Here is a 23,357-nt window from a genome sequence, read left to right on the forward strand (position 1 = left end):
TGTAGAGAATGCAGAGTGATATGGACAGGAAGCTTTGTTTGACATTGAAGGTTGTTTGTACAATCTCAACCAAACTTGTTTCTGTTATGATTCTGAGGATGCGTCTTGAATAGGGCAGTTGTAGCCGAGAGGGACGACCACTTGAATATGAAAAGGTCTTTCACTAGCTGGCCCTGGATTTTATACAACAATATTCTTGTACACCAGGGGGTAGGCAAACTCTGACCCTCCACCCGTGGTGAAACTACAACTCCCATCATGTATCTGACTCTAGGAGTCATGTCTGTGGCTGTCAGTCATGCAATGCCTAATGGGACTTGTAAGGAATCCACTCAAGGAGTCGGTCTGGAGGAAATTATTAAAGGCTTTCCAAAGAAATTAGTTGACTCAGTAACAGCAAGACTGAATGCGCTGATGAAGGGGTTCGAACGAAATTGTAACAGTGTATACTCAGCTTTAGATCCACCAACAGCTATGTAATGCTGGAGCCTGCCTGATTGGATACATAGTGATTGGATAGATTAGGTAGGCCCTCATACATACAGTACATAGCTTTTTTTTTTTTAGCTTTGGTAAATCTAAAGTTGAGGGTTGAGCTTCAGACATTTTGTTGAGAAATTGGGCTCATACAGGCTGTCATAGTCTTGCATTGCCTCATGAGACTTGTAGTTCCACAACAGCTGGCATGCCAAAGTTGCCTGTTCTAGAAACATTGTAGGTTAAAGGAGAACTATGGTGTTAAGGCTTTTCCCCATAGTTCTCCTTAGGGTAACAGGAGGACACAAACTAGCGTCCTCCCGTCACCCTAAGATACTGCTGGCGGTATACTGAGACGCTGAAGCGGATACCGACAATTATGTCTGGATCCGCCCAGCTGCGTAAGTAACAGCTGGCTCTGCCTATCTAGAGGCAGAGCCAGCTGTACCCGCCCCCTCCCCCGTCCGTTCCGCCATTCAGCGCTGGCGGATCGGGGAGGGGGGAATCCAGCCCCTCCCCTGTCACGGCAGAGAGCCGTGACAGGATCGAGAGGTAAGCGAACGCCGGTAAGTGTTCGCTCACCTCCTGATCTACTGAGCCGACCTGTGACAGTTTCATTGTCACAGGTCGGCTAGAACTATGAGGGGAGTGAAAAGCACTCCCCTCATAGTTCTCCTTTAATGAGAGGAAGCTCAGTCTGTCCCTATGGGCATAGTCTTTCTATGGGCACAGATAGAGTTTGTTGTTACAGAAATTGGGGGAAGAGGTCTGCCCCGCAAACACATCTAAAAGTAAGAAATATATATTTTTTAATGATTTTTTACCTTTAATTTCTAGGTATCCTGTGTGAACGGGAACACATAACAAACATATAGTGGGGATTTCTCAATTGTGTAGGGAGAAGCCATGTTTGTGCAGAATAGCGAGCAGATTATTACACAGAAGGACCGGGCAGCCTCCATGGCTGAGCTCTCTACCTGTCGTTCACACACAGTCCCAGGCCTGGAATGTGAGGAATGTCGTCTCAGGTTTCATTCCTGGTTATCTGTTGTCATGACACAGGGGCTACCCGGCTCTGTGGAGGGATCCGAGGAAATCAGCCTTCCATTTTGTGATCAGCCTTTATGGGGAAAAAAGGAAACATTGAACATAAAACGTGTCTATTGTTTCTATAAATCCCACAGACGTTTCTTATAGAGAACCTTCACCCTATGCAGCTAAAATTCCATTTCAAGTTTCTTGTATGAAAACACATACTTACTCTAAAACCTTCTTCAAGTAAAAATACATACTTACTAGTCCACCTGTAGTGAAACTACAAATCCCACCATGCATCTGCTTCTGGGAGTCATGCTTGTGGCTGTGAGAATCTTGCAAAGCCTCATGGGTTTTGTAGGTCCACGACAGCTGGAGGGTCAGAGTCTGCCCAACGCTGTACTCAGGGCTGAAGCTAGGGGGGCATGTGCCCTGGGTGCTGCTTTAAGAGGGGTGCTACTGGGTGTGTGGATGGAGAACTTCTCCTTGGGGGGAGGGGGGGGGCAACTCTGAGCCATGCCTTGGGTGACAGAATGGTCAGCTTCACCAATGGCTGTACTAGCCTGTGGATTCCAGCGATGTCTTCATTGCAGCCGTTCTACTCACGCCGCTCTGCCATCTTTTCTCTTTTTAAACGGGAAGCCGCGAGGTGTTCGATCTGGCCGGTGCTCTGCCTTGCTGCGCGTCTGCTAGCTGCTCTTGGTGATCTCTGGCTGTTACAGGTAGGATCCCGTTGGGTTTTTTCTACTTTTCTTTGTGTGCCTTTGCAGATGACTGATTGTATTCTGTATTTTAACGGTGTCTCGCCGGAGGTGGTCTGCAAGGCGGCTACATAGTCCTCGGTGCATACCTTTATGCGGCACTACTGTGTTGAGCCGGCAGCCTTGACGACGGTCGAGTTTGGCCGTAGGGTTGTTGCCTCTTCTTCTGTATGCAATTAAACTACTAGCATTCCCGCCCTTGTGTATTTGCGAGTTATTTCCCACTCGTATGCCGACATGGAGCAGTCAGGGAAACAGGAAAATTGTATTTCATACTTACCGCAATTTTCCATTTCAACTATACTTAGGTCTGCCTGTCAGGCTTACTGATTGATTACCAATTGTAAACTCAAAATCAGCAGTACAGTAAAACTGAATCTCCAAACTTGGATAGATTAAAATATAGAAAATCAATCATCATTTAAGGTTCACACATACATATTTCAATATCTGGTTTTAACACAACCAAAAATCCACCAAAAAAACACAATACAAATGTTATAAATTGAGTTGCAGTTCAGTGAGTAAAATAAGTATTTGATCCCCAAGCAAAACATGACTTAGTACTTGGTGGAGAAACCCTTGTTGGCAAGCACAGAGGTAAGACGTTTCTTGTAGTTGGTTACGAGGTTTGCACACATCTTAGGAGGGATTTTGGTCCACTCTTCTTTACAGATCTTCTCTAAATCCTTAAGGTTTCTTGGCTGTCGCTTGGCAACTCAAAGTTTCAGCTCCCTCCACAAATTTTCTATAGGATTAAGGTAAGGTCTGGAGACTGACCCATCTTCAGTGTTATGGCTGAGGTAAGGAGGTTCTCATCCAAGATTTTACAATACATGGCCCCGTCCATTGGCCCCTCAATGCGGCAAAGTCGGCCTGTATCTTTAGCAGAGAAACAGCCCCAAAGCATAATGTTTCCCCCTCCGTGCTTGACTGCAGGGATGGTGTTCTTAGGGTCATAATCAGCATTTCTTTTCCTCCAAACACAGCCAGTCGAGTTCATGCTAAATAGCTCAATATTTGTCTCATCTGACCGCAGCACTTTCTCCCAATCCTTCTCAGAATCATTTAGATGTTCATTGGCAAACTTCAGAAGGGCCTGTACATGTGCCTTCTTGAGGAGGGGGACCTTCCGGGCGCTGCTGGATCTCAATCCATGGCGGCAGTGGCGTAACAATCGCCATAGCGACCCAGGCGGCCGCTATGGGGCCCGGCCAGGAGACCCCTCTGATGCCGTGCGGGCCGCTATGGCTTCGAACGTGCCGCTGTTCAGATCATTGTCAGTGATCTGTGCAGCGCTGCGTTCTTCTCCACAGACGCTGCTGAGTCAATGAGAGCCAGCAGAGGCGGTGGAGGAGGACTTCAAGGGGTGTAACTAGAAATCACAGGGCCCAATACAAAATTTTGCTATGAGGCCCTGTGATTTCTAGGTATGCCACTGCATGGCGGTGTATTGTGTTACCAATGTTTTGTATGGTGACTGTGGTCCCAACTGCCTTGAGATCATTCACAAGCTCCTGCTGTGTAGTTCTGGGCTGATCCCTCACTTTTCTCATAATGATCCAGATCATCACCCCATGAGGCGAAATCTTTCATGGCTCTCCAGACTGAGGGCGATTGATGGTTATTTTGTAGTCCTTCCATTTGCGAATAATTGCTCCGACAGTTGTTTCCTACTCACCAAGCTTCTTGCTGATAGTCTTGTAGCCCGTTACGGCCTTGTGCAGGTCTACATTCTTGTCCCTACCATCCTTTGACAGCTCTTTGGTCTTGGCCATGGTGGTGAGGTTTGAATGGAAGAAAGAGATTCTGTGGACAGTTGTCTTTTATACTGTGTTTCCCCGAAAATAAGACACTGTCTTATATTTTTTTTGGCCCCCAAATAACACGCCAGGTCTTATTTTCAGGGGATGTCTTGTTTTTAATGTGCAACAAAATGTACAACAATCCAAAGTTATGTTCAAAGTTAGTAACCGGCACTATAGAAGTATCGGCTAATGCTACTCTGCTCCCTTCGCCGCCTTGCTTACTACAGCACCGGCTTCCTTTGCCATCAGGGATAGTGGTACCAGCGGTGCAGCAGAGGGGACATCAGACAGTGGACAGCGCGGTAAAGTATGGTACCATTTACCAGTACACATTACTGTACCATTACATTAAGCAGCACCTTCAGGGGGACAGCAGTTGGTGAAGTTTGGTACTGGAGTGCTCCCTGTCACTGTGCTGGCCGGAGGGAGTCCCCTGTCATCCACTTAATACAGTATGTCCCTGCAGGCTGATACCATCTCTCCTGCTCTTCAAGTTCCCCCTCACATGCTACCACCAAACTAGGTCTTACATTCGGGGTAGGTCTTATATTACAGGAATCTTGAAAAAAATAGTGCTAGGTCTTATTTTCAGGGTAGGTCTTATTTTCGGGGAAACAGGGTATACATAACAAGTTGTCGTTAGGAGCACCATCTTTAATTGACAGGACTAACCTGTGTACCACATAGTCAGTCTGTGGGGGCCAGAATTATTGTTGGTTGGAAGGGGGATTTAATACTTATTTTACTCACTGAACTGCAACTCAATTTATAACATTTGTATCATTTTTTTTTTTCTGGATTTTTGTCTGATATTCTGTCTCTATCATTTCAAATACACCTATGATAAAAATTACATTTCTTTGTAAGTGGGCAAACTTACAAAATCTGCAGGGGATCAAATCATTATTTTCCTCACTGTATATACTGGGCAAATATACCTACAGCTTCCCGCCACCTCCTCTGGCCCCTGCTGCATGTCTGAAGTCCTTGCCATCTGGAGTAGCGCTCTGTACACTGGATTTCTTTGCCCTGCCGTACGGAATACTCAAAATACTTGCAAATGGCAAGTGTTTATTGGTCAGCATGGTCACATGACCACACTAACCAATGAGAAGCACTTCTGAGTTTGGGACCAGGTTCTAGAAAAGCTTCTCATTGGTCAGTGTGGTCATGTAACCACGCTGACCAACAAGTGGTCCCTATTTGCAAGCTGGGGCTGGAAAATCCGGTGTATTGTCTGCTAAAGGTGGTGGGGTGCTGTGGATAGTTTGTGAGAAAGTGAACTTACCACTTTAAGTATTGCATTCAATATAGAGGTCTACCCATCTGTCCACAAAAGAGGGATAACTAAAGAGGAAAGAGGGACAATCCCTCCAAATGAGGCTCAGTTGGAAGCAATGATCTTGAAACAAATCCCACACATGCACAGGTCCCATTGACCGGCATGTTCGGGGGAGTGTGTGTATGTATGTGTGTATGTGTGTATGTATATAGAGGGGTGTTGCACATGTGCAGATGTGCTGTGGGTTTCTGCCAGATCTATGGGAGAAATTCACATGATTTTCATATGTTCTCATCTTTAATAAAGGATATGTCAACCCAAATAATATACTTCTCCCTATTTGCCCCCCTTTGGTCTGTTAAATATAGCATTGGGCGGGTGCTCATACTCGCCTAAATGCTCCTCATACTGAAACTTCTGGTATCAGGAAGCTGGGAGGCGAGTCATTACACGCTGCCCGGCTTCCCGATTGGCCGGGAAGCCAGCTCCATGCTCCCTCGTCACCAGAGAGCATGTAACTGGCTTTACGGCCAATTAGCAAGCCGGGAAGCAGTTAATGACTTGCCCACCCCGGCTTCCCGATTGGTCGGGAAGTGGGCCAATCAGGAAGCCGGGCGGCGTACAATGACTCGCCGTCCGGCTTCCTGATTGGTCAGAAAGCCAGCTCCATGCTGGCACTGGGAAGACGGGCGGCGTGTAATGACTTGCTGCCCGACTTCCTGACTGGTTAGGAAGCTGGCCAATCAGGAAGCCGGGCCGCATGTCATTACCCGCCCCCGGCTGGCTTCCTGATTGGCCAGGAAGCCGGCTCCATGCTTCCTCGTCACCATGTGATGATGGAGCATGGACCTGGATTCCCAGCTAAACAGGAAGCTGGGGGGGGGGGGCGAGTCATTACACTCTGCCCTGCTTCCTTAATGAGACTTCTGGTATCGGTAAGCGGTATCGGCAAGTACCAAAAATACAATAAAAATATCGGTACTCGATACGGAAAAACCAGCATTGATGGATCCCTAATATTAATGATAACAGAGCTGCATTAAATTGTATCTTTTATATCTGCCCAGAGTTCAGCTTTAACATGACCAGTCTTTGATTTCATGAACCCCCAAGCGGTCCATTCCACCTATAAACGATGAAAAAGAAAAACAACGCTCAGAGATAAAACACATTTTAATACTGAAAAAAAAAGTGATAATTGTGTGAAAACCAAAAAGAAATTCATACAGAACAGAGACATTAATACTGTTGTGGAAAAAGAAGCAGCTTTTGTCTAATGAACTGAACAGAATTCCAGTACCACATGGGGGGAAATAGGAAGAAAACCCAAGTCACATGTCCATGGTTCAAATCACTATACGAGGATGCAGAACGGAATTCATTCCATATTACTGTATTGCTCCAGGAACCGAAGGACAAAAAAGTACTTCACTAGGAAAAGACTGAATCCTCTAGAATCCAAAGTCGAGGAGACAGAAATCGAGAAGCATCCTTGTCAGTGTCCTCCGCTGATTGGTCCATTGCAGGTGTAAGAAGCATCTGTGCGAGTGAACTACAAGTCCCAGCATGCTCGGTCGCTTGGCGATGCTCGAGTACTAAGAAATTGTTCTTTTTTCCCAGAAAGCACAGTGTAAACGGACGAGTGCGATAGACAATGCCGCCAGCTAATTAGGAGCCGACTGATAATACTGACGCGTTTTGCGTCCTCTACAGTAACAAAGAGAATGACAGAGAGGAGTGCGTGTCAAAAAGGACAACTCCAATGTGGATCAACATATACAGTTCATGAAACACAGCCCGCTTCTCAAGTGTAACAAGTAGTGCAATACTTTCCATTCCACCCTTTACAAAATAAAAACTAAAAACCAGTGTGTATGAATAAATAGGCGAATCTGCACAAGAGCGGTCACAGCCAAAAAAATTATAAATGTCCTGCAGCAACAATTTTTGAAAAAGAAACCCCATACTAAGCACCATTCACCAATAGAAAGGATGTGTAGCCAAAGTGTTCTTGTTTAGCTTTGGGCAGAGTAAGGAAGCGTTAGAACCCCTATGGCAGGGGTGGGCAACTCCGGCCTTCAAGTTGTGCTTTAACTACAAATCTCAACATGCCTCTGTCTCTGGGAGTCATGCCTGTGGTTGTCAGAGTCTTGCAATGCCTCATGGGACTTGTAGTTTCACAATAGCTGGAGGGTCAGTTACCCACCCTTGCCCTATATGAGGTCCCTGCTGGGGAGATTTTCCCTCTGTAAATGTCCTGTTGACCAGTGTCACTACGCCATAAGGATGATAGGAAGTCCAACATTTTAGTTGTCACAGGAATAGGAAGTAAGGGGAAATCTTCCAATGGGGATTTTAGATACACTTATGGATGTTGTAGATGCTCATGGTGGAGCCACAAGAAAGCAAAGCAATATAAACCTCATACAGTTATGTTCACACCTCCATGTTCGCTGTGCAGTGCATTATAGACGCGTTTTACATGCATTATCATTCAAGTGCATCAAACCAGCAAGAGGCACTTTCAAAACACGCACGTGTGAACGCAGCCTATTAGGTAAGCTGCACTGTCATTGATGTAGTAACAGGTGAGGTCAGACACAAAATGTTACAGCTTGTTATCATCTACACCAGCCTTTCTCAACCACAGTGCTGTGGTACCCTGGTGTACCTTCTTGCCATCTCTCGGGTGCCTCAAATTTTTTTGCACCGTCATTGGATGTAATGTAGTAAAAGGGGTGTGGTCAGACACAAAACGTTACTGCTCATCATCTACACCAGCCTTTCGCAACCAAAGTGCAATGACACCCTGGGGTGCCTCCTGGACTTCTCAAGAGTGTCTTAAATTTTTTGCAATGTCATGCCTTTCCATGGTGCAGGAGGGCTGGCCGCCAGCACCATGGAAACCAATGATGCTAATCCTCAGCAGGTGGGATCCATTCAGAAAAGAATGGAAGTTCACCTCAGTCCTACTCTGCCTCCCGCCCTCTGCCATGCTGCCGCAGCTCGTGGTGTGGTGCTAGGGCTCCAATGTTGACGGGGGCTCCTGATGTAAAGGGGCAAACCCATCTTTTTATGTGTTTTTGCATGGCGTCTGCCCTGAAAATCCATACCAGTCCTCTGTCTGTGATAAGGGTCTGGATATGGATTTGAGGTTTTTTTTTACATTGATACATACATGAGAATTTGCATCTTGAGACACCCTGACAAAACGCTGAGAAACACTGATCTACACTACTTTCCCCATATTAGGAAGAGTGAAAGTGTAGAATGGATCAACAGATCATTGTTTTACAACAATGTACCATTTCTCCATTGGACTCAATCCAGCAATATTATTATAAAAATAGAAGACAGTTGTAAAATGTAAAGTTGCAAATCAGAAAATAAATTAAAAGACAACTGCAAACTAAAGTTGGGCTTAGCTTGTCATTACATGTGTAGATGGGAGCTGACATATTGGCTCATGACATCGGAAGGTTCTGCTTCCTGCTTCGTAGTGCTGCATAGTGGTTGTGCCTTGCCGATCCTCTCGCTCAATGTGAGTCTAAAGGACAGGTCTGGCTGGATGAAAACAATGCCCTCCCTATGTGGTGTAACGGCAGGGAGATGCTGGATGGAGAATCTACAAATCCAGAAACATAGAAAGTCATGCCGTAATTCAATCATATCTTACAATAATACCTCTGAATAGGTGCTCAGTGACAACACACAATACATTTACAGTGTGCCTCAGCCTTCCTTGCTGTGGGGATGCCAATAATATGCAAATTAGTAGCCCAGAGGCACGTGACACACTCAACAGCTATGTGCCTGCATGACATACAAACTGGCATCATAGCTGACACAGGAGCAGAGCAGGGAAAGCTCCCATTGCATCATGATATTTTCTCCAATTCAGAGCTGTTGAGTGACCACACGCAAGAAAATACATCAAAATCTGACAGCACGGAGTCACCGTGACAATTGTAATTTTCCTTCGTTTTTCTAAGATTATGTGGTCACATTGGACACAGGAATGGTGCTTAGTGGAGTTCCTTTTTAAATGAAATGGGGTCATGGTGCAGAGAGGAGAAGATGCCTGGCATGTTGTCACAGGATCTATGAGGAAGGGTAAGGCTTCTGCCCTGACCCACATGACTTACACTGACAATATATATAGATTTACAGAATATGTATAGGTCGCGTACAGAGGCAGCGGCCTCGCTAATACTTGCAGTGGTTTCTTGCTATATAACTTAGGAAAATAGTTCTTTTAGGGATTTCGATACTTACAACATACATACAAAAACGTCTCAGACATGCTTAGCAAATAACACCATGGGAGATGCTTAAAGGCCAACGCCACCCAAAATGATTTCTTTTTGAGTGGGCAATGATGAATTGAATCCTTCCATTGGCTTCTTATATCTCAGTAGTGAGACCCCCTGCTGCAGTCTATCCATGCCTCCCATAGTCATGGTGTCCCTCTCTGGAACAACCTATTTATTCAAGTGTACGGACAGTCAAAAGATTAGGATGAGGCGGGCAAGGATTAGAACCTCTGTTGGTTTTTACTGCCATTAGATAGATTTGTCCTCAGGAAGGGCTAGTGCATACCACCAGTGTTGCTCAATGCAAGAACAAAGCAATCTGACTTATGCCCTATAGATTAAGTTCGCACTAATGCATCGCTGGAAAAGAAAAATAGGACATGTTGCATTTCTGCGCTGTATGTGCCAATGCGCTATAAAGCATGTGCTGCAGCACATAGAATTGCATAGAGATTAAAATAGGAAAGAATGGATTTTAACAACAGCTGTGTGGTAGATAAAGGGCCCTAAGGCGTCACACTAAACGCACAGGATCCATGCAGTTAGAGCATGCTATGTGTAATGGTGCCACTGATTCCCAATGGGTGTGCATTGCAGCCCTGCACAACATGCATTGTGTTGCCATGCAGTGAAAAAAATAGTGTACGTGCCACAATGCATGCCCACTGGGAGGTGTGTTGGGGCACCATTGAGAATCACTGGCAATGCAGCACACCTAGTGTGTGGTACCATGTGACAGCATTCATTAAATGCATGGATGCCGCACAAGGTGTGAATGGGCCCTTACTGTCAGGCTGACTAGAAAGGGAGTGTGGGAAAATCTGCAACACAGACAACAAAAGATGACACTCTGCTAATACATTTTTATCTGTTGCTGTTGAGGTTTTTCCCTAACTTCCTGTCTGGTTATACAGTTGTCAGCAGGACAGGAAGTGAGGACAAATCTCCCTACTGAAGCTTGGTGTGCAGTAAAAATCAGACAGGGGTCTAATCCTTCCCCGCCCTAAGCAAAATTTTAATAAAGAATGTGCAGGAGTAGCAGGACACCATCATTTGGATTGGCAATTGCGTCTCCTACGGATTTAAGAATCCAATAAGTGATTCCAATTCCCAGCAGTAAGAAACCAGTTCCTGGTGGAGTTGGGCATTTAATTGGTGACAGTGGCAGACGTCTTGCTGGCTGAAGCGGTATCCGTGGAAATGCGGCTTGCAGAAATAAGCTGCTTCACGAAAACACCACCGATCACCTCAAGGACATAACAAAAGGTGAACTGTTCTCCTGAGAGAACAGTCAATGAACTCAACAGGAATCAGTGACATCACAAAGGGAGCCAATCAGTGTACTGGGAAAACAGACACCAGTCACAAATCACATGAGGGGAGACATCACAAAGCAAGCCATTAGTTTGGCTCATAGGCAATGTAAAGCCAAGCCTTTTCCCATTTATTTCCTGTTCCTTCATTTCTGTGTTAAAGACTGATGCCACTGGAGACAGGAAGTGAGATAAAATCTCCCCAATGGGGGCAAAGAGACATCACAAAAGCAAGTCACTAGCTCAAAGGGAATGTAAAGCCAATTTTTTTTTTCCCTATTAATTTATTTTCTGTTTGGGAGATTTCTCTTTACTTTCTATGTTAAAGACTGGCGCCAGCAGAAACAGGAAGTGAGATAACACCTCCTCAATGTGGACACAGCAATAAATCACAAAGCAAGTCACTAGTCTAGCTCAAAGGGAATGTTTCTATTATATATTTATTTTTATTTCCTGTTTGGGAGATTTCTCCCTACTTTCTGTGTTAAAGACTGGCGCCACCACAAACGGGAAGTGAGAGAACATCTCCCCAATGTGGACACAGCAATAAATTACCTGGAGACATCATAAAACAAGTCACTAGTGTGGCTCAAAAGGAATGTAAAGCCAAAACTTGTTTTCTTATTTCCATTTCCTGTTTGGGAGATTTCACCTTACTCTCTGTTATAGGCTAATGCCACCAGAAATAGGAAGTGATATAAGATCTCCCTAATGGGGACATAGCAAAACAAAATAAACAAGTTTTCTTTTTAACCCTTCCTCTGTTTTATCCAAAACCTAGATGAAAACGTTTGCACTTGACCTCCGCTATTAAAAATTGATGACTGTTCAGCCTGGGAGTCCCTGATCGTGGCGCCTCACAAATACCGCGTCACCTGACAAGACATTTACCACTGTTCCCTATAAAACAGGTGCTTTATGTGGCTCAGAATGTCCAGCGCAATGGAAACAAATGAGCGTCTACCTGCTAATTCGACAAACCAAAGCACCTTTGATAGGCAGAAAAATTACCGTATTTCTACAGTTTCCAAAAAAGAAAAGTAAAGTACTAAGTAAATCTACCTGATATAGTCAGAATCTTTAAAAAACTACAGTCGTATTTACACACGGGACAGGAAAATACTCTATTGTACTAAATATCTGATTCAAATTTACTATAAGTGACAATGTATGCCATGATTCAGAGCCCGACTCATGCTAACGCATTTCGGCTTCCAGTGTTTCGCTACCAAGTCCGGTGTTCCATCTCGGAACGCTACGGTGCCTCTAGCTGGCCAAAGTTTCCCAAGATGCAAAAAAAACCCCGAAAGAGAGGGAGATATAATACAGCGTCCCAGAAGTGTATCTACACGTCGACTCCTTTCGTGAGGGAACTCTCCAGGACAATGTTGAAGTCTTGAAGAGTTTGCAGCACTCGGACCAGAGAATTCACCATCATGTTGTCCCGTAGCAGAGCCATCTCCTCGTACATCCGAGTGATCGCTGGGCATTCGGCCAGAAGTGGAATCCACTGAGAAAGCAGATGATCCCTATTGGACAAAGTGAGGACACGTCTAATGAAACTACAACCTCTAAACAGTTTCTCAATATATTCAGTGAAAGTGGACCTGTCTGAGATGTAAAGACGTTCTACAAAATCATTATCCTGAGAGATTATAAATAAAATAAAAGGAAGTAAAAACTCACCTTTATCCTTTACTCTTCATCCTTCTGTTGCCCGGTCATGTTACCAATGCTTAGGCGGAGATCATGTGATCTCTGCAAAATGGCCCAACTATCAGTCTGATGCACCCGTACTACAATCTCCATTGGTCATGTGACCAATGCCTTGCAATTAGTCACATGATTGACAACAGAGGGATGATAGATTACCTATATCCTGCATGTTAGGTTATCTGATTCACAAATACAATTTAAAGAAAACCTATCAAACCTGGGCAACTCAATGTACGATAAGAGCACATAAACAGAGGCAGCCATAGATATTGGCAGCTGCATTTATATGTAAATCTTCATTTTTGTTGGAAAAGTCCATCCCTTGCTTAACTTCCAAGCCTTTCTATTGGTTACAGGGTCCGCTATTACATTTAAGGACTAACAGGGAGGCTTGAGAGGTAGAAGGGGCGTGTTCAAGCCTGACTTTTACAGGAAGTCAGCTACCTCTTACTACGATTTATAATATGAACTTTCTATGCTCCTCAGCTCCACGTAGTGGCAGAATGCTGTGCGAATGGCATTGCCCAGCATATGGCTGGGCAGAAGATTTTGAAATCGGCCCCTATGTGTGGTTAGCTGTGTTCGCCCCCCCCTACCCCCCCGGTAGCCCTAACCCACGGCCTATAAATCTATCCCTGCTTACCATCAATATGTTATCCATATTTCTAAGAGATTTTGCGGCTACGCTCTCTGCTATCTGGAAAAATGCATGCCGTGAATATATAAAGTTTGCTATATTTTTTATTTTCTTGATGACAACCATCCTTTGAGTGACCGATCTCCCCCACACTTATACACCGACTCACCTCGCTCCCAGGCACACCAGCACCTGAAACTTCCCATCCTTGCCGATATTTCTGGGGGCGGCTACAATGGAGTTGACATAGTGGCAGAATGTTTTGCAGAACGACAGGTGAAGGAGCTGGTCTTCCTCGCCATCCCCGAACTGATCAGCTGTTTCAAAGTAAGCTACGGCCTTCTCTGTGTACAAAGCACATTGGATGGCTTTTAATAATGGAACTCTGAAGGGTGCAGATCACAGAATGAATGTAAACAAGACACAGTGATAAATCAAACAGATGTTTTTTAAGTAGATCTAAATCCAAAAATGTAATATATCCCAGCTTACTAGTTCTTAGATATGGTGGCTGCATTTGTTTTCTTTTTGCCTGGTGATCCTGCCAGTGACACACTTCCTGTCCTTGGGTGACAACGCTCACTCACCATACTGCATCAGGACGAGAAACAGGACAGGACTATAGAACACTAGTGATTAGCTCAGGTTTGGACCGAACCTGAGCTCCTCTGATCCTAAAAGTGCCACGGGGCCACCTGCCCAATCATAAACATACATACACAAAATTCCAGAACATAAAATGGGGTGAGATGCTTGTGCTGCTGTCATTGACCTTATATGGCCACATAGCCATATTGGGTAAATATTATTCACCAAATATAGCCATGAGGCCATATAAAGGTCAGTGATGTCACTGCATCCTGCCCCTTTGCAGCTGCGGATGGAGGATTTCTTGGCTGCAGCCGATATGGAAGCAGCGAAAGGAGCTCCTTCTGTGTTCGGAGTAGCTCAGGTTCGGACCAAGCCTAAGCTCTTCCTATGGAACACTTACCCTTTCTTCTATTTTTTTTAGGCCAATTATGTTTTCTGTAAGAAATATACCTGTTGATCCTGGCGGAAATCCAGTAGCACTTAACTGAAATCTGATCAGCCTTCCCAGCTATTACATGTGAACTACAAAACACCTGCTTCTCATGTTATGAAGAATATGGGGGAGGTGATCTGTAGTACTACTATTTATCGCTCTAGTCTAACAATGCTGTCCTTCATTCGTCGTCCTTGGCAGGCTGTATTTTCTGGGTGGGTGTCAGTGAGGAGGAGTGGGTGTTCCTAGGCAGGCTGTATTTGCTGGGTGGGTGTCAGTGCGGAGGAGTGGATGGTCCTAGGCAGGCTGTATTTGCTGGGTAGGTATCAATGTGGAGGAGTGGATGGTCCTAGGCAGGCTGTATTTGCTGGGTGGGTGTCAGTGCGGAGGAGTGGATGGTCCTAGGCAGGCTGTATTTGCTGAGTAGGTATCAGTGTGGAGGAGTGGATGTTCCTAGGCAGGCTGTATTTGCTGAGTAGGTATCAGTGTGGAGGAGTGGGTGTTCCGAGGTAGGTATGGCTGGAGTTCAGCTTTAAGAAGCCATCAAATCCCACCTTCTGAGTGGAAGTGACTTTTAAAGTGAAACCATTACCTATTAGAAAGTTGGAGCCATATTTTTGGTAGTAAACACTAAAATAAAAACACCGCAAAAGAGCGGTCTCCTCACTGAAGGGGAAAAAGTGTAACGCACGGACTGCACAGCCATTTGACAGATCGGGACAAAGAAACAGGCTGCCTTCTCCGTATCTCAGGAGAAAGTGACATTTAATAAAATGTCAAACCCGGGACTTGCCATTAGTCATCAGGAAAACTGCAGATATGTGACATATGTCTGACATTTAAAGTGATTTCATTAAAGGGTTCATTTAGGACAAGCATCTGAGCTGCCTGCAGGGGGCAGCAGAGACCTACAAAGAATGTTACAGTAGTGATAAATCTGAAATGCACAACTGCTTTCCTAAACTTGAAGACCTACAGTCATCTGTATCCTCCTATGTATACTGCCTGCCCCTACTGAACACACATTGAGCATTGAAGGAACATACAGGACTGATTTTTTTATTTTTGCAAGTCCATTTACATGATTTGAATATCTAAAAGCATATTTGAAAGTACACTTATCCTTTAAAAAACCTTTTTATTAGGGATGCACCGATACCACTTTTTTAAGACCGAGTACCGATACTTTTGATGAAGTACTCGCAGATAACAATTACCGATACTTTTTCTTAAAGGGACAGGTCACTTTTTCTAAAGCAATACAAACTAATGCTTTAAGGTCACTTTCTTAATATTATGATTCATGAGATGACGAGGGAGCATGACGCCGGCTTCCCGGCCAATCAGAATGCCGTCATTACACGGCGCCCGGCTTCTGGATTTGCATGGAGCCGTTTCCTGGCCAATCAGGAAACCGGGCAGCGTGTAATGATGCGCTGCCCGGCTTCCCGATAAGTACTCGTGCTAGGTATCGGAGCATTTGGGCGAGTACAAGTACTCACCCAAATACTCGGTATCGGCACCGATACTAGTATCGGTATCGGTACATCCCTACTTTTTATAGATTATTCTACATTACACACCTGTGGGAGAAGGCTCCGATAACAGCTAGTCTCTGATTCAAGGTCCACCTACAACCTCCAGGTCAACAAATGGGTTGAGTTTCACTGTCTAAAGGTGCCCATACACTGTGCAATTATCGTACGAGAATTACTGGAAATTCCGCGATCGTACGATAATCGCAAAGTGTATGGAAAGCGTGCAACCGTTTCTACTGTACGGTCGCACGTCTTCCGTCAAACAAGCAGGCTGGAAAACACGCCGAGAATCGTACGATTATCGGCGGGTTAGTGGCCTGCTTGTTCGACAACTGCCGAACGGGCCGGTGTGCGCACACTGCCCGTTTGCAGTCATCGGAAGCCCGCCCCTCATTGCGATGATCGCAAGTACGGTCTGCCTGTCCAAGATGGGCAGATCGTACGTTTTTTTAAATTACTTTACAACCCTCGACAAAAGTCTTGCGAGGGTTGTAAAGTGTATGGCCACCTTTAGGCCTGGTTCACACCTGGGCGTTTTACAGCGCATTCCTACGCGCTGTAAAACGCTCAACATGTGAAAACCAATAATTGCCTATGGGCATGGTTCCCACCTGGGCGTTTTACAGCGCGTAGGAAGGCGCTGCAAAACACCCTACGCCCAAAGAAGTACAGGAGCTTCTTTGGGGCGTATTTGCAGCGTGTATCCATTAGGATACAGCCGGATAGCCCTCGCAAACGCGCGTTTGTCTTACCACAAATCGCGGTAGAAACGCGCGACAAACGCACATATTTCATACGCCCAGGTGTTAACCCAGCCTAAGTCCCTGTTCACACCCGGGCAGTTTGATGCTCAAGGCCAAGTGCGACAAAACTCTTAACAGCTGTAAAACGCAGGAAAAGGTACATGAGCTTCTTTTGGGCAGATTACAGCACGTTTGGCCGCATAGACTTCAATGGAAGCGCATTAAAACGCGTGACACGCGCGGTTTGCCCATTTCTGTGCGCCAGTTTCCTCATTCACAGCAATGCATTTTGATCTGCTCAAGAAAACGCGCATCTTTGACTATGCGCGTCTAACGCGCATAAAAATGTGCAAAACGCGCAAGCCATGCAAGGGAAAAATGAGCATAAAAATGCGCGTTTTATGCGTGGAAACGCTGACACCTAGGTGTGAATAGAAGCTTTGGACCAACCAGGGACATAAGTCAGTCAATGGCTGCTTCCATCAGAGCCTTTTAATACAAGAGTTTTGATCTCCTTTACAGTGACCCCATCTCTAAAACTAGAATACAAACAAAGCTACTCGGCAGAAGATCACCCATACTTACCTTTTCAGCCGGCAGCGACTTTAATCTTCGCTGCTGCAATTCAACCCTCCTGCTTGTGTCAGTCCCCAGCCAGCAGCTATGTCACTACTACCGTGTTTCCCCGGAAATAAGACATTGTCTTATATTGTTTTTGGCTCAAAAAAACACACACTAGGTCTTATTTTCGGGGTAGGTCTTATTGCAACAATCCAAAATTAATGTAAATCCAAATTAAATCATCCAAAATGGCAAAGTTAAGAATAGGGTGATCAAGGCAATCAAGGGTTACCTTTCAAAGAGCTATTGGCCAGAATGAGCGAAGTGCGCTTTTACTATCGATTCCTCACAGGCGGAGTGCATTTGGTATCACTCCACCTGTGACAGGAGCCAGTGCTGTAGAGGAAGCATTGGCTTATGCGGCTCTGCTCCCTCCGCTGCCGCCTCGCTTCCTCTAGCGTTGGCACCACTGATTCTCTCTGGCGGCTCTTCAAGTTTTCCCTTATGCCACCACCGGCCCTGGGAATGGTCACAACTAGCTCTTATTGTCAGGGTAGTCCTGCATTGTACAGGAGGACAATGAGAGCCCATCCACATCCTGGAGTGCTGGAGGAATAAGGTAAGTATTTGTACTTAAGCCCCCCAAGCCAAATGAGCATTATGCATTATGCCCAGCCCCGAGTTTGAATCTAGGGACATATAAGGCTTTTGTTTGGTACTCTGGCATCTTGGAATTATTTTTTGTAATTAGTGTATTTAACAATTACAGTATTAAGTAGATGTAGATTAACATCTACAGGCTACAGTGACCTCTGCATGCTGAAGGTTTATTTTGACAATGAACCTCCAGCCTGCCAAGATAGTGATCACATGATCAGAAACCACTCTGATTGGTTAGTGACAGCCTGTTCTGACAGCTAGAAGCAGCACACAGTGCCCCCAGCTATCTGTAAAAAGGAAACACATATAAGCTCTCCCACAGCACGGGCCAACATAAATCTACAACAAGAAGCTTGCCCTCAATGAGCAGCCAAGAAAAAAGCTGGCAAATTTGTAACCATGGCTTGAGGAAAGATGGAATTCTGGGTAGAGTGGGAAAAACAGGCAGCCATAACACAACAGTTATTAGCATGGATGTTTTTACACAGCTCCCCAGGGTATGCAGTTTACAAATGAGTCTGTAATTGGAATAATGAGATTACGCTGATGGATAGTTTAGCTGCTCCTACAAAGACATAATCATTCACCTTGTCTATCAAGACACAGGCAAGGTGAAATAACATGAACCTGAAGATTGCATACAGGATGCCCGTTTGAGGAACCCAAGGAGCAGTTTTATCAGGTAAAGTTGGAGGAGGACGAGCCTTTTGATTTTACCTATGAAGTCCCAGATGAAGACACTCTTGTGGAAAATGCGGGCCGATTTAAATCCATGATGGAAGACATGCTCCAAGGCTGAAACAAGGCCATTTTCTCCGCAAAGCAGGATGGTTAAACTGCCTCTCTGCAGGGAAACAAATCACATAAGAGGCTTTAAAGAGGTGCTGCTAATATGGATTAGTGCAGCGGGACTGACTGCAATGGAAAACAGCAGCTGACAAGGAAGGGCGCTTCCTCCAGCACAGCAATGACATAGCAGAGGACATTCAGGCACAATTACACTGCTGTATACGACTTTTGTATGTTTTCTGTATACCGATTTCATACCTCTCCCCTACTGTTCTGGCTCCATTTCTAATCCTTCCAATGTGCTAAACTAAAAACTAGATAAACATAAAACATCTACCCTTCCCTCCTTCCTGAAGTGAAGACTTTCCCTTCCCTCCTTCCTGCAGTGAGCGCTCTCCCTTCCCTCCTTCCTGCAGTGAGCGCTCTCCCTTCCCTCCTTCCTGCAGTGAGCGCTCTCACTTTCCTTCTCCCTGTAGTTCTTGCTTTCCCTTTCCTTCTTCCTGCAGTGTATGCTCCCCCTTCCCTCTTTTCTGCAGTACACACTCCCTATTCCCTCCTTCCTGCAGTGCTCACCCCCCCTTCCCTTATTTCTTCATTGCAGACTCTCCCTTCCATACCTCCTGCAGTGCACTCTCTCCTCTTGCCTGTAGTGTCTTCTTTTCGCACTATTTACTTTTGTGCATTGCCAGTCCTCCTCATACTGCTTTCTTTTATGCATTTATTTCTCTCCTTGTCTTCCACCCTTTGCCCAGTCTCCCAATCCTCTTCTCTGTACAGTCTTCCCTAACCTCTGCTCCATACTTCCGGGTCTTATTAGGGTCTTCTCTGCATTGAAGTGTCTAGTCTCCATGCCGTCTCATGTGCTCGATCCCATCTCTTTGTTCTCCATTCTGCTCAGCCTTGTTATCCTCTTCTCTGCCCTGTACTGCCCAGGCTCCTGACCTTCTTTTACGCCCAGTCTCATTGCCTCTCCCCAGACATGCACTGCCCAACTTTCATGCCTCTCTCTCTCTCTACTTTATCTCCACCTTATCACCCTTCTTGCCATTTTCCCTCCTCCAACCAATAACTATGTTATTTTATATTACAAAGAGCCCCTCAGACTAATATATTAGCTGTGATAAAGCGGAACCCAAAACTGCATCAGAAAGAAAATGGGACAGAGGGTCAGAGCAATTAGTGAGCACACGGCAAGTAGGTTAATCCAGAGTGTAAGAAGACTGGCGTTTTCAGGCCAGGAAGGATTTCATTTTCTAAATGGGGAATTACATAACCAGCCTTTTCTGACGGTTTCCCTTTACTGCAGTAAAAGGATCACAAGATGGCTAACGCACATTTATCTTTACACCGTCAGCTGACAAAACATAACGGCTATTACAATATTACCTCTTTTTCTGGCTTATGAAAGTGTTTCACGATATTGTTCACCGCTTCTCCGATGCCCTCCTGAATCTGACCGGCGTTTGGCTCTGTAATGTAGGACAAAGAACTCTATATTAAAGAACAGTATAATGTACATTCAGCAAGCAGACAGGCATTGGGTTATTAACCTTATATGTACCCAAGTATATTCCTTACTAGTTTTTACTAAATTATATGGTTGCCTTAGTTATATTTTTGTACTGTCATCTAAGCACAGATCGGTTCAAAGGGGGATTTGTATATCAGACAGTGTTCTCTGCACCAGTGCTGAAGTACTGATGTTATAAAATCAATTACACAATAACCAGCTGGGGAGTTAATGACATAATGAGCATTGCCTCAGCTATGTAGTTTAGTCAGTGACACTACACTTTCACTGAGTCATGTCCTTAGGCATACAATGAGATCAGATATATCAGACATGGATACTATGTTATGCTTGATAACAGGAAGCAAAACTGGCACATGTAAGAAGCAAATACGCAGGCTCCATGATGATATATAATGAAAAATAATAAAATGAAAAAGCATACATTTTAAAATAAATATCTGCTGGTGATATTTACAGGTGATCATGAAGTGCTGATTATTCAAAGAAAACATTCCTTAGAAATCTTTCAAAAGCTCCCTCTTCAATCTTACCCACAAAGATCCAGCTCCATCCTGCACACAGGGGGCTGTGGTACACACCGCACTGACCCCTGAAACTTTCTCACTGGGGGTGGTCTCAGATGAGAAAAGTCTAAACAAACTGGCGAGTGATCAAATCCACCACAGTGCAACCAAAACCACCACATTCTTATATGTCATTAAGATGTATACAAACTTAAAGCCCAACTCCAGGATCCGCATCACCCTGCCACCTTTGGAGACACCCCCAGCAGTACTACATGCTTTTTTTTATATTTGCCTTTTTCAAAAGTCTTTAGGCCTTTCACATGGGCAGCCCAATGGCATATTAGCACCTCCGCCTTGCAGCACTGGGGGTCCCTGGTTCGAATCCTGGCCAGGTCACTATCTGCAAGGAGTTTGCATGTTCTCCCTGTGCTTGTGTGGGTTTTCTCCGGATACTCTGGCTTCCTCCCACACTCCAAAGACATGCTATTTAAGGTTAATTGGCTCCTGTCTAAAAATGTCCCTCGTATGTGCCATAGGGACTTTAGATTGTGAGCTCCTTGAGGTCAGGCACTGATGCGAATGTGCACTGGGTAAATTGTCGGCGCTATATAAATACCTGTAATAAATAAATGACATGCTGCGTCCTCTTAATTTCCAGCGCTGGGTGATCCTCGAAGATACATCATTACACTGAGTGCATGGTGCTGTGGTGACACCAGGTCCATGACGCACTATGCTCACAGGATGTCCATAGTCTTCCTAGGCTGGAAAACTGAAGACATCCAGTCGTGGAAAACAATTAAAGCAGGTACAGCATCGGATAGGAAGGGAGTATAGCAGCCAAAGATGCATTCTTTTCTTTTTTGCTGGGGACGTTTTTTTAAATATACATTTGACCCGGACTTGGACTTTAAAAGTAAAAATACAACCACATAACATTATTCAAAATTATTAAAAGACCCGAAAAATGTACCCTGTTCTATAATCAGCAAAATGATCACAGCCCTAGAGTATTTAGCTTTTTGACATATGCAAAGAGAAAGGTCAGGATGTGTTGGCTGATGCATCTTAAACTGCAAAGGGCCAAGAAGTCGATGCTTCTACCTGGAGACCCTCATGAAGAGAGCGCCACAAGATTCCCTGCTTTGGCAGATATATAGTAACTAAGTTTCTAGCACTAGTCACATGACCAGACAATGGAGAGAAATGGAATCTACTCTACTTCAATTCATTTTAATTACACTTGGACGGTTAAAACTCAAACCAGGCCAAAATAAATAAATACTTTGAACAGAGAGGAAGGGAACTTTACCGCAGTCTGCAGAGATTTCCCCTTACTTCCTGTCAGGACAGGAAGTAATGAAAGATATCTGCAATGGTGGCACACACTGGAACAAAACACTTCTTTCTACCGTAGTAAAATATGGAAGGGTTAGAACCATCTTATTATTACTGCGGTCTCTGCCTTCCTGTCTCAGTGATAGCTGCACCCCTCATTTCTTGTTCTGACAGAAAGTAAAATAAAATCCCCCCAAAAGAATTAGGGACAACAAAAACTGAACAAATCTTGCAAAACTGTAAAAAAAATTTTTTGTCTGGAGTTAGTCTTTTATTATTTCAGGGCAAAGCTTGTGTATATAACAATTGCAGCTAAAACTGAGTGCGAAAAGCATATCGCTGCAGATAGACTAATGTCTTTATTCAACCTCAAATACTATGTAACTATGTAATTGTGTAAACATTACTTACTGCTGCTCTTGCCGGTGAGGGAGGTGATGCTGAGCCGACGACCCATCGTGGGGGATTTCTGCTGCGGAGGAGTTCGGCTCTGCTTGCAGAGATCATCATCCGATACCGGGGTGATCAGCTCGCCGATGAGGATTCTTTCTAAGCTTCCGTCATCCACTCCCTTTCCTAACCAACGACCACACGGGAATCTGGAAGGAAAGGGGGGATATCACTTTCAGTAACAGCTGAATCAGATGACATGGGCAGCTGGCAGTCGTTAGCCACAAAGGATCAGCAAGTGTATCTAAACCCAAAAAGACAAATGTAACACATTGCAGCTTAGCAGTACCTAGATGTGGCGGCTGCATTAGTTTCCTTTTTTCATGGATTTTTTTTACCAGATGAAACATACTTCCTGTCCAACGCTCACTGCTCTGCAACAATGTAGGAGCAGCGTTGTCACCCTAGGCTGCTCTCCTGATTTAGCTTACAAACACCTCCCCCTCTCCTCATCGCCATTACATAGGGAGATGTGCCATTGTAGTTCACAGAAGATAGCTGAGAAAGCTGATAACATTGTTTGAGATCTCAGCTCAGTGCACAGGAAGTTACAAGGATATGGGATTTCTGGTAGGATCAACAGGCATTTTCAATACTTGCAGAAAATGTACTTAAGAAAACGAATGCAGACACCACATCTAAGGACTGGAGAGCTGCGATATATCACATGCCTGTTCTGGGGTTTAGATATACTTCATACATTTTTTTGAAACCAATTTATATTTTAAGAAATGTTAACAAATAACACAATCAAAAATGATCTGGGGCCAATTTCTGCTGGATTCCATTTACCATGGGGGGATAAAAATGGAATCATCTATCTCTGAATATATTCCATAAGCACCTGGAGATAAGTAAGCAGCATACGCCCC

At 44.7% G+C, this 23,357-nt stretch overlaps 1 protein-coding gene across 2 annotated transcripts in view; it reads right to left on the bottom strand.

Moving 5' to 3' along the window:
* Positions 1-12,288: 12,288 nt before the first annotated feature.
* The window catches only part of DENND5B (DENN domain containing 5B), a 106,538-nt gene continuing 95,469 nt past the window's right edge, over positions 12,289-23,357 (bottom strand). For both annotated transcript variants that reach the window (XM_018570646.1, XM_018570638.1), the window contains 5 exons: positions 22,447-22,634; positions 20,044-20,126; positions 18,586-18,712; positions 13,512-13,686; positions 12,289-12,518 (listed from right to left, as the gene is read on the bottom strand). In XM_018570646.1, the coding sequence (XP_018426148.1) occupies positions 12,335-12,518; positions 13,512-13,686; positions 18,586-18,712; positions 20,044-20,126; positions 22,447-22,634 (757 nt within the window). In that variant the 3' untranslated portion in view covers positions 12,289-12,334. The remainder of the gene's footprint in view (positions 12,519-13,511; positions 13,687-18,585; positions 18,713-20,043; positions 20,127-22,446; positions 22,635-23,357) is intronic.

The sequence above is a fragment of the Nanorana parkeri genome, unplaced genomic scaffold (assembly GCF_000935625.1).
Source record: "Nanorana parkeri isolate BGI_ZX_2015 unplaced genomic scaffold, ASM93562v1 scaffold38, whole genome shotgun sequence".
NCBI classification, from domain to species: domain Eukaryota; kingdom Metazoa; phylum Chordata; class Amphibia; order Anura; family Dicroglossidae; genus Nanorana; species Nanorana parkeri.